We start from the raw sequence: 17,341 nt of genomic DNA, 5'->3' as shown, positions 1-17,341 counted from the left end.
AACTTAATAGTTTAGGTGGAAAGTGAAAAACAGAACTGATAGATTCTTTTGTTAAGGGAATAACTAGCTAGCTAGAGTGAAGTGTTCCTAATCACATGGTCAATTTTCAGTAATGTTGGGTCTTGGGACCATTATCTTTTTTAGTCTCCAAAATCAACAAACTTGTCCAAAATCAATCTACAGAGTCCTGTTTTCGTAATCAGAAGGCCCTTTTTTTACCAATTTGGTCCACTTGTTTGCAACTAAAACGTGTTTCCTTCTCTTGCCAGTCGTTTTATTGCTCTAATTTCTTTACGTGGCGGCTATCCTCTTATTTCTACGGGCTACTCATCTTCATAAAATGGTGACCATTGTCCACAACTTCAAACCTATGATTAAGGTAAAAGCATTGGGTAACCTAACCAGCACTAAAAAACCAACGCGCCTGAGAAAAGTAGCATCTATGTCGCGTCCACTTCTCTATCCTTTCTATCTTCTTTTTTGCTTCTTCTCCCTTCTCTCAGGGATCCAATCTGACGACCTTCAAATTCTCATGAAACTAAAATCTACCCTTCTTCAAACATCAAACACTACTGCCTTCATTTCTTGGGAATCCAGCAATTCCATGTGCAATTTCACTGGAATCAACTGCAACTCAGGCGGTTTTGTTACAGAAATCGAACTTTCATACCAAAATTTAACTGGGATTCTTCCTCTTGATTCCATATGCCAGCTCCAATCACTAGAAAAGCTCTCATTCGGGTTCAACTACTTGCACGGTCCAACTATGGACGACTTGAAAAATTGTGTCAAACTGCAATACTTGGATTTGGGCAACAATTTGTTCACAGGATGGTCGGTTCCAGAAATATCCTCTCTAAGCCAATTACGGTATCTACATCTGAATGCAAGCGGATTTTCCGGGACTTTCCCATGGAAATCACTCCAAAACATGACCGGTCTTGTTCGGCTAAGCCTCGGAGACAATCCTTTTAAACCTTCTCCATTTCCAAACGAGGTGTTGCTGCTTACTAACTTGACTTGGCTTTACCTATCAAACTGCGGCATCCAAGGTACAATTCCAGCAGAGATTGGAAACCTTAAAGAGCTAATCAACTTGGAGCTTGCCGACAATAACATGACGGGGGAAATCCCAGTTGAGATTGGGAACCTAGTCAACCTGTGGCAGCTTGAGCTCTACAACAATTCATTAACAGGAAAACTTCCTATCGGTCTAAGAAACCTCACAAAGCTTGAAATGTTTGATTCTTCAAGGAACTATCTTGAAGGAGATCTATCCGAGTTGAGGTTCTTGAATAACCTGGTTTCTCTGCATCTATTTGAAAACGAGCTATCTGGCCAGGTACCGGCCGAGTTCGGCAAGTTCACAAAGCTTGAGAACTTTTCTTTGTACGGGAACAACTTCATAGGTCCACTGCCTCCAAATCTTGGGTCTTGGGCTAAAATCAATTACATCGACATCGCTGCGAATTTCTTTACCGGTCCAATTCCACCAGATATGTGCAAGCAAGGTACTATGAAGTGGCTTTTCATGTTTGAGAACTATCTCACCGGTGAAATTCCAGCAAGTTATGCCAATTGTTCCACTTTACGTCGTTTTATGGTCAACAATAACTCACTCTCGGGTGAAGTTCCTATTGGAATCTGGGGATTACCGAACAGGAACCTAATTGATATCTCGTTGAATGATATTGAAGGCCCAATTACATCTGATATCAAAAACGCCAAGTCTCTTACATACTTATTTGCAGGAAACAATCGCTTATCTGGTGAATTACCCGCAGCGATTTGCAACGTAAGTTTTCTAGTAATTTTGGATATCTCTAAAAATAGTTTGAAAGGCAAGATTCCACAATGTTTAGGTAACTTTAGTTATTATCTTAGGGTGATGAATTTGCGAATGAATAATTTCCAGGGTACCATACCTGATACATTTGCAAAGGGTAATCAGTTGAGAACTATTGTCTTCAATGACAATAATTTAGAAGGGCTATTACCAAAATCTTTTATCAACTGTACAAATCTGGAAGTTCTTGACCTCGGAAACAACATGATTAATGATTTATTTCCTTATTGGTTTGAAGCTCTTACCAATCTGCAGGTTCTTGTCTTGAAATCCAACAAATTCCATGGACCTATAGGAAATCATAACACTAGTGGGGTGTTTTTCTTTAAGCTAAGAATTCTTGACTTGTCTCACAATGAGTTTACAGGTCTTTTACCAAGAAATTATTTTGAAAATTTCAATGCCATGATGATTAATGATGAATGCAGACTTGAACCGCATTATATGGGTGAAAGTGTTCAATATTATATGTTTCAAAGTGTCCAAAATCAAGATTCGGTGGTGCTGACAGTGAAAGGGTTGGAAATTAAACTACAAAGAATCCTAACCACCTTCACAACAATTGATTTATCAAGCAACAAATTCCAAGGAGTGATTCCAGAAGTACTTGGAAGGCTTACAATCCTTCGACTGCTCAACCTTTCCCATAATAGCCTAACTGGCCATATCCCATCATCATTGGCAAAATTGTCAGCACTTGAATCCTTAGACCTTTCTTCAAATAGCCTCACTGGAGAAATTCCTTTGCAACTAATAGATCTAACATTTTTGGCCATGTTAAATCTTTCACAAAACCAGCTTATTGGACCCATACCTCAAGGCAAACAATTTGCTACATTTGAAAACAACTCCTATGATGGAAACCTAGGATTGTGCGGATTTCCATTGTCAATTAAATGTAGCACTAATAAGCTGATGCCCCCACTACTAGCATCAATATTCCAAGAAGACAACAATTATTCTTTTGCAAGAGGATTTGGTTGGAAGGCCGTGTTAATTGGCTATGGATGTGGATTCTTGTTTGGATTAGTTATGGGATACGTTGTGTTTAAGATAGGAAAACCTCAATGGCTAGTAAGGATCGTTGAAGGAGAACAAAATAACAAGAAGAGAAGGCCAAATAATCAAAGACCTAGACAAAGAAGAAATGAATGCATTTGAGAGGCGCTCTTAGTCTTAGGTGAGTTTGACAAAATTCTCTCTGGATTAATTTGTGCTATGATGTTATATAAACTTGCTTAAAAGTAGTAACAATATAAGTAATTTGTAGTATATATTCTAATTTTTTTTTTCGGTGTTGTATGCAAGGTATTGCAAAAGGTGAGGAGTATCCTGTTCTCTACTAAGAGACAGATGAAGATTACGACCCTTTATCTTGCACCTGAAGAGCAGTAGAATGGCATATTTCAGAGAGTTAATCATACTTTTATATGTGAATTTAGGTGTTGTTTTCTTCTTTCTAGAATAATCATATTTAAAGTTTATGTTCGTATATGCGAATTATGGTGTTATTTTCAGTTGTACTTTTTTTTCTTTATCTCAATAAAAATTGCTAAAATGGAATATTTCTAATGACGAATCATACAGAAAAATTCTGAATTTAAGAAAGAAAATAGCGTTCAATAGATTTTATTCTTTACGAAGTAGTTGTAAGAAGGGGAAGAGGGATTGCTGAGGCCAATAATAAACTCCTACGCCCACCCCAGAAAAAATATACTTATTTCTTAAATCTAATTTTATTCTCTTCGATTTCTCCCAATTTTTTGGAAATTAAAACTTTGAGGTTTTAATGAAATAGAAAAGAATGAGTATTCCCTCTTATCCATTTCATTCCCTCCCATTTAAACTCTCAAACAAAATAATGTACTTTTCATTCCCTTCATAAAACTCCTAAACAAGGGAAAAGAATGGATATTTTAAAAAAAAATATTTCATTCATTTCCTTTCCCTCATCTCGAATGATTTGTTTGTGTGAGCCGAATGAAAATTATTTTTACCATCATTTTCAATGTTGCAACCAAACACAATAGAATAAGTTCATTTTCAATAAATTAAAAAAAGATAAATTACATATTTGGTCCCTAATGTTTACACCATATTTCAATTTGGCCTTAACATTTCAAATGTGTCAATATAGCTCATAACATTTTGATATTTGAGTAAAAATAGTCTTTGCAGTTAAGTGTTGAATGGAAAATACTAGTGATGGTATTATAATATTAATTTTTATGCCACCATGTGGGCTGCCACATGAACTAACTAAAAAACTATTTTTCTAAATTAAAAAATAACAAAAACAATTCACTTTTTTTTCACTTTAATAACAAATATGATTTCAAATTTGAAAAACTTAGCTATCTAAAGACTAAAATTGAACTACTACATTAAACTCACTAAAGCATCTTCAATCACAATACAATCCAAATCTAAATATCATCACTGAGTGAGTAATAAAAGAATAGGTCCTGCTAACGAGTGCCCTTAGGGCACTAGTTAAGAATCTAGTTAAAGAAAGTTTTGACATCACTTTTATGGGAAATGAAAAAAACTGTTAAAATATTAGTTGCTTTTTTTTTCTTTTCCCATAAAAATTTTTTTTAATTGGATTCTTAACCAATACTCTAAGGGCACTCGTTAGCATTTCTCTTTATTTATTTATTTAGTTATTTTTAGCCCTATTTGTTAAAATAGTTTACTACATATTTATAAAAAAATTTCCAGTGCAAATTTTTTTTGAGTGAACTACATATTTGGCCCTTAATATTTACCATATAATTTAATTTGGTCTCTAACATATCAAATATACTCGTTAGCAAGACCATAAATAAATAAATAAAAATGCCTTATTCTATGAGATTTTATTTTATTTTTTATTTTTTAATAAACGCTTCTCTCCCACTTCCACAACACAAAAGCCAATTTTCCAAGCTCGGCGTTCTCTCATGCCCCCCTTACACCCACCTTCTCCAACAACCACCATGTTGCTCTACAATTCTCATTCTCACTGTAGCCCTCTCTAAGCTTTCTTCTCTTCAGTCCCGCCTCTCTCTTTCTCTCTCTCCCTCCCCATCTCAATTTTCACTTATCATTTGAACCCCCCAAAAAATCACAATCCCTAAACATAGTCTAGGACAACGTTATTGCTTTTCTGTGCTTTTGTTGTTGTCTCAGTATTACTTTATTGTTGTTAATTATATAGCACTAGGAATATATTCTTATTCAGTTTTCTCATAGGTATGCGTTAGTTTTTTGGTGTTCAATTTTGGGTTTTGGGTTTCGTTTTTTTGTGTAGTTTATGGATATGTTGCTTAAATCTTCAATTTTCAATGCACCCACTGGCAATTCCAGCGTAAAGTCTTTGTTTGACTCGGTTTCGCTGTATTTGGTGCCTTCAAATAAGCAAATGAGAATGCCGATGAAGATTTTGCAGCGAAATAATCAGTACCCATTTCGGTTAGCGTTGAATTGCGTAGGTCGTTGTGGTATCAGGAACTTTTTCAATTCTAGATATCGAGAGGTTGTTGGTAGAGCTGATTTGGAATTTGTAGGTAAAGATAGTGAGAGTTTTTGAGTGATGAAAGTGCGATTTCGGGTGTGAATTCAGAGTTGATAAAGCGTGGGATTGTTTTGGCGGCAATGATTTGTGGGGTTTTGGTTTTTGGGTGTAAGAGAGTGTTTGCAATGGAAGGTGCGGTGAATGCTGGTTATGGGGTTATTGGGCAGAGCATTCGTTATTGAGGAATGCATGGTTCTTCAGGTTTTCAAAGAGCAGAGTCTTATTCTGGCGGTGCTTTTGGGTCTCTCGGCGTTCTTTTCCATGGCAGGCCTTGGAAGGTGCCTTTTTTATTCTCTAATAGTGAGTAATTACAGGCTTTGTGGATGGTAAGCACTATAGTAATAATTAAGGCATTTTACTTGATGATAGAATTAAGATTTCGAATAAGCAATAGTTTCAGCTGATGTGACTTTCATTTTGCCCTCTTTATGATGTTAACTGACAGTGTTTATCATAGGAACAGTGTCTTATTTGTAAGAGGCCAAAATGGAATTTCAGAAAGACTATTTGTGGCAAAGCTTTGACTATCTTTCTGATACATTGTTAGAAGGACTGAAGTGTGAGTGGGACTTGAGGGGAAGTCTTACTCTTAACCGGCACCTATTGGCATTGAAGAACTGGCTCAATGGAGATTTTATTTTGAGAGTAAACTTTACAACTAACAAGCAGCATTTTTCTGGAGAGGGTCAGAAAATACCAATCCTTCAGCTTTTGGAATAGGCATTAGAGCTAGTGGCCTACCAGATAGATTAAAAGCCAAATCCTTTTTTTTATAATTCTAATTAATCTCCAATTACGATGAGGTCTACTTCGTGGACAACTTCGACGATATAAGTCTGTTATCTCAAAAATGGTTCTGAACCAAAGCAATTATAATTCCTTTCAACACTTGACATAGATCGAAGCAGACAAGAGTTGGATGCTCTTTGAATCATTGCCCCCAAAGACCACAGTGCGTCTGTAAGTATTATGGCTTTGCGGTGCCTATGGAAATCGTATCATGAGTGAGTCTCAGGTTTTCAATTAAAAAACAAAAGAGTGTTTCTCATGTCTGCCAATGCTTAAGTCACCAGGAAAATAGGAATCATTGAATTGGTATGAAGAATGTGCATGCAATAAAAAAAATTGAGCTGCCAAGATAAACACATCGGTTTGAAAAATGTGTTGGATTAGTGAAATGCTTGAATAAAGATATATCAGAGGAAAAGGTAGTGGCTGCACCTTGTCGTCTGCAATATAGAAGATATTAGACAGTTTTGAGCTGGTGGACAGGATCTATACATTTGAATGGACTCCCTGGAACTAGGCATAAGCTTTGTTTTGTGAAAGAATATCCTCAACAAGTATTTTGATGTGACATGGAAGTCAAATTATTATTTCCATCGTGTTTCCTTTCCTTTCCTATTTGTGTGTGTGTGTGTGTGTGTGTGTGTGTATGTGTGGAGAAATTATAATATTTTATTGCTTACTCTGACACCTATGCAAAGCGTAAGTCCTTATTTTTGGACACCTATGGAATAGCTACTCCTATCCAGTAACTTGTTTTTAGGTTTGTTCATTTCGTCTAAAGCAGAAGTTCTAATTAACTTGCCCTAGTCTTAATGGACGCAGCCTACATTTTGAAAGCTTGGACAATTTTGAGTAGAACACTAGGCCGTGTTTATAATACTTTGATTCTTTTCAATTTTAAGTACAAATTGTTGCATATTTCACTTTTTGGTGAACTGGTGAGTTGCATTTGAGTAGGATGGTACCTTTCAGAGAGAGAATGAGTTTCTCATATAGAATGAGTTTCTCATATAACATGGTCCGAGATTTTGTTCTGTTATATTGCAAAATGGGAATGCAATTGGGAATCTGATGGTTTTCTTACAAGAGTAAGATCTACTAATCTAAATATATATCAAAATTGTGCTTCCCTTTAGATGTCTACTTGAGTGAAACTCATTGTGATTCATGGAAACAGAGAGAATCACAACAATTGGTCCTAACAGCGAAGGCCAAGAAGAAGACTTGGATTCCGTTGTTCAACCTAACTACAACTGCTAGAGCGACTGATGACTTTTCAATCAACTAGAAGTTTGTAAAGGTGGTTTTGGATCCATTTACTGCGCAAACTTTGTAATATTTTAGAACAAAAAATAGCTATGTAGTCATTTTATTCTTCAGATTTTTTGCTATCATTTTGCAAAATGAACTTTCAGGGTGTACTAGTAGATGGAGAAGAATTTACTGCAAAGAGGCTTTCATGGAGCTTTGGACAAGGACAGAGAGTTCAAAAAAGAATTCTGATTGTCAAAAATCAACATTGAAATTTTGATAACCTTCTAGAAAATGCTATATTATGAACCCATTGCATTCAGGTAGACATGGCTTGTGTTATTCTGACATCAATTGTCGACAGAACATCTAAAATTTCAGTTTGTTGGCTAGGAATTCGAATTTTAGATTAACTTGAACGAGAAACCTGTCAGATCAAACAAGAGATAAAGTATTGGGTTGGTCTAAGCTAGCGCATTCAGTTTCAGATCATACGAGGGAATTGCTAGAGGGCTTCTTTCTCTCCACCAAGATTTTAAATTGAGGATTATACATAGAGATCTCAAGGTGAGTAACATCTTACATGATAGATGAAACCAAAAATATCAAACATGGTTTCAACATTTTTAGTCATGGAAACTGTGGAACTGATGGATGCTTGGTTTTGGGACTCACACTGTCAGAAGTGTTGTGTTGCATCCATGTTTGTCTCTTATGTGCGCAACAACAACCTGAGCATAGGCCTAAAGAGCCTGGTTGTTTTTTCGTAGTAAAAATTCACATGATGCATATTCTTCCTCAAGCAAGCAGGAATCATGTTCATTTAATAAAATAACCATTACATTACTGGATACTCAGTGGCAGAGCCACATTTTTGGTTGGGCCCCACAAAATTTTGAAATATATATATATATATATATATATATATATAGGAGATTCTAGCCCTTTGCCCTTAATTTTGAAAAAAATTAGCAATATGCCCCTTTTTCGAAACTATATAGGGTAATGCCCCTGTTTCGATACTCGATTACTTTAAAATCGAGTTTCATTAAAATATTCGATTCGTAGAAAATCGAGTTATTTCAAATAAAACTAAAAAAAAAAAAGCATAGAACTCGATTTTAGGGAAGTCGAGTTCCAAAACGCCGCCATAGGGCTTTAAAACGTCACTATAGGGCTTAAAAACGCCACTATAGGACCCCTTGACTTATAAAAAATTTTTGCAGGAAAACGCCGCTATAGGGATCTAAAACGTCACTATAGGGCCTAAAAACGTCACTATAGAGCCTAAAAAATAACTATAGGGCACCCAGAACAAAGCGATTACACTTATAAAAAATTTTGCAGAAAAACGCCGCTATTGGGCCTTAAAACGTCACTATAGGGCTTAAAAACGCCACTATAGGGCACCGTGAATATGGGCCAATCATCTAAAAATATTTGCAGGAAAACGCCGCTATAGGGCTTTAAAACGTCACTATAGGGCTTAAAAACGCCACTATAGGGCTCCCTGAATATAGAGCAATCACACTTATAAAAATTTTTTTTGCATGGAACTCGATTTCCTGAAACTCGAGTTCCATGGAATTTTTTTTTTTTTTTTTTTTTTTTAAAGTTTGATCGGGCATAACTCGATTTTCTACAAATCGAGTATTTAATTGAACTCGATTTTAGGATAATCGAGTATCGAAACAGGGGCACGCTCCTATATAGTTTGCAAACAAGGGCATGTTGCTAATTTTTTTCAAAATTAGGGGTAAAATGCCAGAATCCTCTATATATATATATATATATATATGTATGCGTATATGTGTGTATGTATATTATAAACCTGTTAACGTGTGGACAAAGAAAAATAAGAATTGCACCCCCACACCCCCCCCCCCTCCAAAAAAAAAGTAGTTACTCTCCGATAACAATAAAAAATAAAAATAAAAATAAAGAAATTGCTTAGCCCCTCCAAAAGAAATTTTTTAACAAAAACGTTCTACCATTTTTTATTAACGGTTCCTTTTGTTATAGTCTTTATTTTTTTTATGTAAGAGGATCATCCATTATTATTATTTTTTTTTATCTTTTTATTTATACATTAATGGTGGGGGTTTGGGGGTTTAAATTCTAGATGTCTCAATTAAAAACACCAAAAAGCACCAACCATTTAAATTACAAAACTTTTGGCTCTATTATGTTTAGAATTTAATTATTTTTCCTTTTGGATTCTTTTGAGTTACAAGGCTCTAGAATTGTTTCCTTAAGTGTTTGACTTAAGTGTCTGACCCTGCATTACGTAACAAGTAATTGTTATCACTGTAATTTGTAACTTTACAAATATTCATTTCTAAAAAGTATTTACTCACAAAATTTTGATCAAAGTACTTACATTTGAAATTGAGAATTATTCTCCTAAAAATTTTTTCTCACAATCCAAACTTTCTCACCTTATATCCAAAAAATATATTAACTATCTAAAAATTTATAAATAAAGGAAAAATGAAACAAACACTTTTAGGACCCAAAACCCAAATAAAAACACCATTCAAAACTAAAAAGGAAAAAATCACATCAAAATCTAAACTCTCTCTCTCTAATATTCAAATAGAGAAAAGTATATTCTTCTCCAAAAAAAAATAAATTATAGGGAAAAGATATTTAAAAATTTATAACAAAACAAAAATAATTGGGATTAAAGTTATAACATATATAATTTGCAATCACATCACAATCTTTGCCGTTATTGGATTTTGGTGATTTTTCTTAGGTCTCTCTTCAAAACAAGTTCAGATCAAGCTCCATGGGGTTTTTAGCCGTTAAGCTAATATTGCAAACATATTATTTATGTGAGCAAAATTGAAACAAATTAGTTATGTGATTACTTTTGGAACTTGAGTCTTTGAGACTCGAGTTCCAAGGTGAAGAACTCAAGTTACAATTCCACTAGAAATTTTTTTCTTTTTAAATATCATCTCATGATTTTCTCCTTAAAAACTTGGCCTCAGAAAAATAAGTCCAAAAATTAGTATTTTATTCTATTGCGCATATACTATTTCTAATAGGGTATATGCGCATTGCGCATCATGCGGAAATCAACTTGTTTTTCAAAATGCAATGATACTCATCATTTTAGTCTTCATAATTGCATGCTGCATGGCCCGTTTTAACAAATTTAGGGTATGTTTGGTAAACTGTAATAGGCGTTATAATGTAATAGTTATTCCTATGGTTTAGTTATTCTTTAGTTTGGTTATGTTTTTATTACAAAGAATAATCATTCCTTATGAATAGTTACTCTTCAAAAGGAGGAATAATTATTCCTCTTTAAAAGGTTGTATTAGTTATTTCTTAGTAAGTACAATAATTTCAAAACTTAATATATTTCCAAGTAAACAAACTTTCCATATATATCTGACAATTATAAAAATAAAAAATCATAAAAAATAACACATATCTCTCTTAAATTAAAAATAACAATTTTTAAGGAAATATAATTGTATGAGTAAGAAATTTCCAAAAATAAATGTTAAGTTTTATTCTAATGTTATAACTCACAATCAAACTAATGAATAGGTTTAGATATTACATTACAACACATTTTATTCCTAGTAATAAAGATTACAATTCCTGCCGTAATTTCCATTCAGTGTACCAAACATACCCTTAGTCATTTTTGACTTGCCCCACTCTTACTCCTATTTTTGTCTTTAGCCCTATCTTTTTCCCCAAGTCAGGAGATAACCAGCCTATACTGAGAAAATTTGTATCTAATCCAATTATTTTATTACAGCATGCAAACTAGCTTTGTTGACGACATCCATATGTGATTCCTAATTCGTCACTCATCAATCGTCAATAGAGACGAAACTACACTTGGGCTAGGGGGGTCATGGCCCCCCTTAGATTTTGAAAAAGTAGTATGCATAGGACATACAAAAATAGGAATAGCATTGGGTCAGGTTCGGGCCGGGTTTTCCCATACCCGTACGCAACCCGCGAGCCAAGACCCGTGCCCCAGACCTAGCCCGTTTATTACTCTGCCAAGACCCGTGCCGCAAGCCAAGACCCCGTGGACCCCACGGGCCCTGCCCAGCTAGGCCACTTCAGGGCCCAATCTTTAGCCCCTAACAATGGCCCAATCCATGGCCTAATCAATTGAAAAAAAATTGTTTCCCTGAGAAAAAAGAATCATAGCAGTGCAGCACAAACAACAAATCCAAATGAATCTCAAATCAAATCCACCATAACCATTACAATTTCCTATTCACAGAAACCAAATACATTTGAAATCAAAATCTAAAACAAGTACATGCAAGGAACATCAAATCTTAACAACAAAATCTAAATCCCCAAACCCACTAATCATATAAAGAAAAAATGGAAGAAGAACATCAAAGACCATTGTTGTAAATCACCGTGGTTGTTCGTCTTCATCTTTGACTCATTGTCTTCGTCTTCGCAAGTGAGATCGCAGAGGCTTTACGGCGAGAATCTTAGATTTTCGTCTTTTTCTTCTTCAGCAAAGAAAGTGAGACCAAGAGGCTGAGAGCATGAGAGAGGCGCGGCTGATAGTTGGTGGCTGACGGCGTGAGACATGAGAGGAGAGTGAGTCAGAGTGGTGAGTTGAAGAGAAAGAGATGAGAAGCGGTTGAAGTCTGAAGAGATTGTGAGGGTAAGATATTTTAGGATTTTATCAATATATATATATATATATATATATATAAGAGTATTTTAGTAACTATACATATATATATTTAACTGAATCGGGCCAGGTCTGGGTTTGGGTCGGGTTTTTGTAAAAACCCGGACCCGACCCTATTTTTAATCGGACTGAGTAAAACCCAGCCCATTAGGGTTGGACCGGGCTGGGTACCCGCGGGTCGAGTAGAAATTGCCATCCCTATACAAAAATTCTAACTTTTGACCCTAAATTGTATATACTTGCCCCCCTCCCCAAATATTTTTACAAATTGACCCATGAGATTTCCCAAATTGTTTTAATCAAACCATCCCTTTATTGTGTTGCTCCAAAAATATCAAAAAAATCCATTAGACAAACCAACAAAACAATTCATAAAACTGAATAATTAGAAAATCCTTTAGACAATCACAAATCCAGTATAGAAAAAAAAAATACCAACAAGATAAGAACAAATGACAAATCCTTAGCAAAACAATCCTTTAGTGCAACCCCACCACCGTCATCTTTTTCTCTGGCAAGCTGCATCTTTGCTGCTTTCTTCTTCTTCTATTTTTTTCTTTTTTTCTAACTTCACAACCTTTAGACTTTAGTGCATGCCTTCTCTCTACTTTGCAAAATGATGATTGAAAAAGGCACCTTGGAGATTGTGGCAAAGATGGCTACAACTCATTGTGGTTCTTGTGGCCAACATAAAGCCATGTGCACTTAATTGGTTTTTTTTTTTTTTTTTGGGTCTAAATATATGGTATATACTACCTTATATTCATAAAGTTATCTTAAAATAAATTTAGTGTATACTACCTTATATCCATTAATTTTGTTGTAACTTTATTGTGTTAATAAATTACTAATAATAATATTGTTGTGGCTTGTTGGTTTTTTTTTTTTTTTAATTTTAAATTTTAAACTAAAGAAATAAATATTGGAAAGAAAAAAAAAATATATATATATATATATATTAATTTTTATATAGGTTAAAGATTCCTAACTTTGCAAGTCAAGAAATATTTTGAATCGTTATTGTGCGTGCCAAAAGCGAGGCTATTGGGTTGGGCCTCACTCGAGCTCACAATCCATTTGTATTGTGGACTTGAATTTCCTACTTTGGGTCGTTCTTAGCACAGAGGCTCGACGAAATTACCTCTCCCTTTGGATTATTCTCTCTCATTTACCTACTTCTTGGTGAACTTTTCAACAACCCCCCTTTCTTCCTTTGACTTCTCATATTTATAGGCCAAAATTAGTGGTGAGACTATGATTACTTCCATGGTTAGTGCAATAGGAGGTCCAATGTTGTTAATTGTAACTGGGTGTTGAGGTGGGAGTGGGGTGTGGAGGGAGTGGCTTTGAAAATGGTTCCCACTTCAGTAGATATGCTTGGTAGCGATATTCCCTAAGGCACTGTCGGGCATACAAGAGATGGTGTCCCCGAGCGCATTCCTTCTTGATCGGGATGTGGTTCGCCGAGCAAGGCCCAGGCGGCGGAACAGGGTGCATGCTAATTGAGATTATCTACTCCTCAGGCTTTTGGGCAATATGAGGCTTGGGATTGTGGCTTGTGTGGGCTTGGGCTGGGGCCTTAGGTAGAAAGAGGTTGATGCCATGGGCCACATTGTTGAGTCAGGATTCAAGGCCCACTTGGGCCTGGGTATCGTAGTGCTGTACAATTTCATATGATAAATTACTAAAAATTAAGATTAGAATAGATCCACAAATTAATATTATGATGTGTATGCATTTTTTGGTCAGCTAAAATCAACACTTGCAAAACTTTTTTTTGGTTATGCTTGCCCCCCTCAGGTTCAAATCCTAATTCCATCCCTGGTCGTCAGCCAACATCCCAAAAATCATAAAATTACTTTATTGACAAGACTAACAAAAAGAAAAAGAAAAAAAAATACAACGACGAGGTTGTTGTCATAGCTTTTTCCTATAAAATTACTCTTCCAGTTTTCTTTCACATATGACAGTCATATACGTGCCTCTGATCTCATCCAGAATAATGATGAGGTCTTTTATTTTGCTCTCTCGACTCTTCTTCTACCTCTTGCTGCTCTTGTATTCTCAACTTACTTCATCCTCTTCTTATGCACCACTGTGCTCCCAAGACCAAAGCTTTGCATTGCTCCAATTCAAGCAATTATTTTCTTTTTCCAATGATGTTTCTTTCAATTGTGGCGAAGTTGGCCTTCATTCTTATCCAAAGATGGAGTCCTGGAAGGAGGGAACTGATTGCTGCTCATGGGATGGGGTTACGTGTGATAGTGTGAGGGGAGATGTGATAGGCCTTGACCTCAGTTGTAGCTGGCTTTATGGCACCATTCCTTTCAACAGTAGCCTCTTTCTTCTCCCTCACCTGCAATGGCTCAACCTCGCTTCAAACAATTTTAACTATTCCTCCATTTCATCTAGGTTTGGCCAGTTTGCAAGATTGAAACACCTTGACCTTTCTCACTCCATGTTTTCTGGCAAAGTCCCACTTGAAATATCTCAACTCTCCCAACTCGCCTCACTAGATCTCTCTGATTACAATAGCTATCTCAAACTCGAAGCATCTGTTGTGAAGAGGCTTGTCCAAAATCTGACCAAGCTAAGAGGACTTCATCTCGAGAATGTTGAGATGTCCACTATTTCTCTTGGTTCTTTCATGAATCTGTCTTCTGCTTTGACATCCAATTGTTTATTGCGCGGGAAGCTACCTGATCACATTTTCCGACTACCAAACCTGCGTAAGCTTATTCTAACAGATAATCCTGAACTCACATGGTCTTTTCCAATGGTAAATTGGAGCACACCACTAAGGTTTTTGGATGTCTCTCGCACAATTTACTCAGGAGAGTTACCAAAATCAATTGGCAAAATGAAATTCGTACAACATTTGTTTATGAGTGAATGCGAGTTTAATGGGTCCATTCCTGCATGGATTGGCAACCTTACACAACTCATCGATTTGGATTTATCAATTAACAATTTTGGTGGTGAGATGCCATCATCAATTTCAAATCTCTTTGTACTCTCCTACTTCGACCTACGATCCAATAATATTCATGGTAAGATCCATAAGCATTTTTGGTTATTAACGTGTAGTCCACAATTAGAAATATTTTGAACTCATAAAATTGCAATTTTACCGGAGCATTACGAATATGGTTTGGGAATCTCACGAGAGTTACTGAGATTTTCTTTTGTACTAACAACTTTACGGGCCAAATCCCATCATCACTTTCAAACCTAAAGAATCTCACTTTTCTTGGCCTCAGATATAACAACATTGGAGGCAGGATTCCCAATTGTTTTGCCAACCTCACAAAACTCACCGCAATTCACTTGTCTTACAACCAACTCACTGGTCAATTTGCTGAATTTCAATTTAGCGATTCACTGGAGTTTCTCTCATTAGATAATAACAGGCTTTATGGCTCTATTCCAAAGTCTATCTCTAATCTTGTCAACCTTTCATTTATTGATATTTCATCAAATGACTTGAATGGCACTGTGGGCTTTAATATGTTCAAAAAGCTCAAAACACTTCTATATTTGAACTTCCGTGCCAATCTACTACATGGGGAGATCCCATCTTCGATTTGCAATGTAACTTCCATTGAAATCTTAGACATCTCTTACAACAATTTGAGTGGTACAATTCCTTCATGTTTGGGAAACTTCAGTAATTCTCTTGTAGTCATGGATTTGAGGAGGAATAACTTCTATGGCACCATGCCTGGCCTGAAACATTTGCAGAGGGTAATACGTTGAGGACTCTTGTCTTCAATGGTAATCAGTTAGAAGGGCTATTACCAAAATCTTTGGTCAACTGTAAATATTTGGAAGTTCTAGACATAGGAAATAACAAGATAAATGATTCCTTCCCCTATTGGTTGGAAGATCTTCCATTGTTACAAGTTCTTATCTTGAGGTCCAACAAATTTAATGGTCACCTAGACAATTTCAAGACCAAGTCATCTTTCTCTTTGTTGCGAATCATCGACCTTTCTCATAATGAGTTTTCTGGAAGTTTACCTGCAAATTTTTTAAGGGACTGAAGGCTATAAAAACAACCAAAGAAAGTGAAGGTGAAGTGAAATACATGGAACAAGGCTATTACCAAGACTCAGTTATTGTAGCAATGAAGGGGCAAAGCTTTGTGCTAGAGAGAATTTGAACCATCTTCACTACCATAGATCTATCAAGTAACAAGTTCCATGGAAAGATTTCTGAAGTGATTGGAATGCTTAACTTTCTTCGAGGCCTTAACCTTTCCCATAACAGACTAACTGGCCATATTTCGTCATCTTTGGGCTATTTGTCTGTACTTGAATCCTTAGACCTCTCTTCAAATAAGCTTAATGGGGAGATTCCAATGAAACTGACAAGTTTAACATTTTTGGCCGTGTTAAATCTTTTGCAAACCAGCTTATGGGACCCGTACCACAAGGAAAACAATTTGGAAGATTTCAAAACAACGCATATAGTGGAAACTTGGGATTGTGTGGATTTCCATTGTCAAAAAATTGTGGCATCGATGAGCGGCCACCACCACCAATATTCCAAGAGGACAACGCTCCAATGTTTATGAGTGGATTTGGTTGGGAGGCTGTGTTATTAGGGTATGGATGTGGACTGGTTTCTGGAATAGCTATGGGGTATTTCATGTTTAAAATTGGAAAATCTTAATGCCTTGTAGGTTTACTTGAAGAGAACTGGCCAAGAAAGTTGAAAATGCCTAGCAACCAAAGATCTAGACGAAGCAGAAATTACTGCATTTAAAGGGTGCTCCAAGGTGAGTGTGACAAACAATTCTTTAAAATAATATTATGCTAATGTTTTATATAAACTTTTTGTTAGAAGATGCAACATTAATATATGCAATTTGTACTGTATATTCTTTAAATTTTCTGTGTCACCACTTACCAGCAAGCTGTTGGACAGGGAGCTGTGGATTATGAAGTCAAAGAAAATTGTGAGCCTTAACGTGCGGAAGACCATTAGGAACGGAGGCTGTCCGGGAGTGAATCTTGATTTTATGTATTATGTGCTACTGCTATTTGCTTCTTTGTAAAATAAGCCTCAAATCTATGTATATTTGAGGGCATTCCGTGTGTAGAACTTTGCAGGAAGCTCCTGCTTTAATATTTTATTATTTTATTTAATCTATGGATATAAAGGATTGACGCTTTAGCTATTGTGAAAATGTTGTAATAATTTA

The 17,341-nt window shown here is 35.8% G+C and overlaps 2 protein-coding genes across 2 annotated transcripts; both read left to right on the top strand.

Moving 5' to 3' along the window:
* The first annotated feature begins 355 nt into the window (after positions 1-355).
* LOC115973352 (receptor-like protein kinase 7) lies at positions 356-5,584 on the top strand. Its single transcript, XM_031093611.1, has 4 exons — positions 356-1,795; positions 2,102-2,920; positions 5,139-5,394; positions 5,451-5,584. The coding sequence occupies exons 1-4, from the start codon at positions 371-373 to the stop codon at positions 5,582-5,584; spliced, it is 2,634 nt and encodes an 877-aa protein (XP_030949471.1). The 5' UTR covers positions 356-370.
* An 8,757-nt stretch (positions 5,585-14,341) lies between these two features.
* LOC115973351 (receptor-like protein Cf-9) lies at positions 14,342-16,809 on the top strand. Its single transcript, XM_031093610.1, has 3 exons — positions 14,342-15,185; positions 15,272-15,879; positions 16,549-16,809. Exons 1-3 carry the CDS (start codon positions 14,342-14,344, stop codon positions 16,807-16,809), a joined length of 1,713 nt encoding a protein of 570 aa, XP_030949470.1.
* Positions 16,810-17,341: the final 532 nt, after the last annotated feature.

This window comes from Quercus lobata, unplaced genomic scaffold (assembly GCF_001633185.2).
Source record: "Quercus lobata isolate SW786 unplaced genomic scaffold, ValleyOak3.0 Primary Assembly Scq3eQI_192, whole genome shotgun sequence".
Classification (NCBI taxonomy): domain Eukaryota; kingdom Viridiplantae; phylum Streptophyta; class Magnoliopsida; order Fagales; family Fagaceae; genus Quercus; species Quercus lobata.
This window is presented reverse-complemented; position numbering and strand designations above follow the sequence as displayed.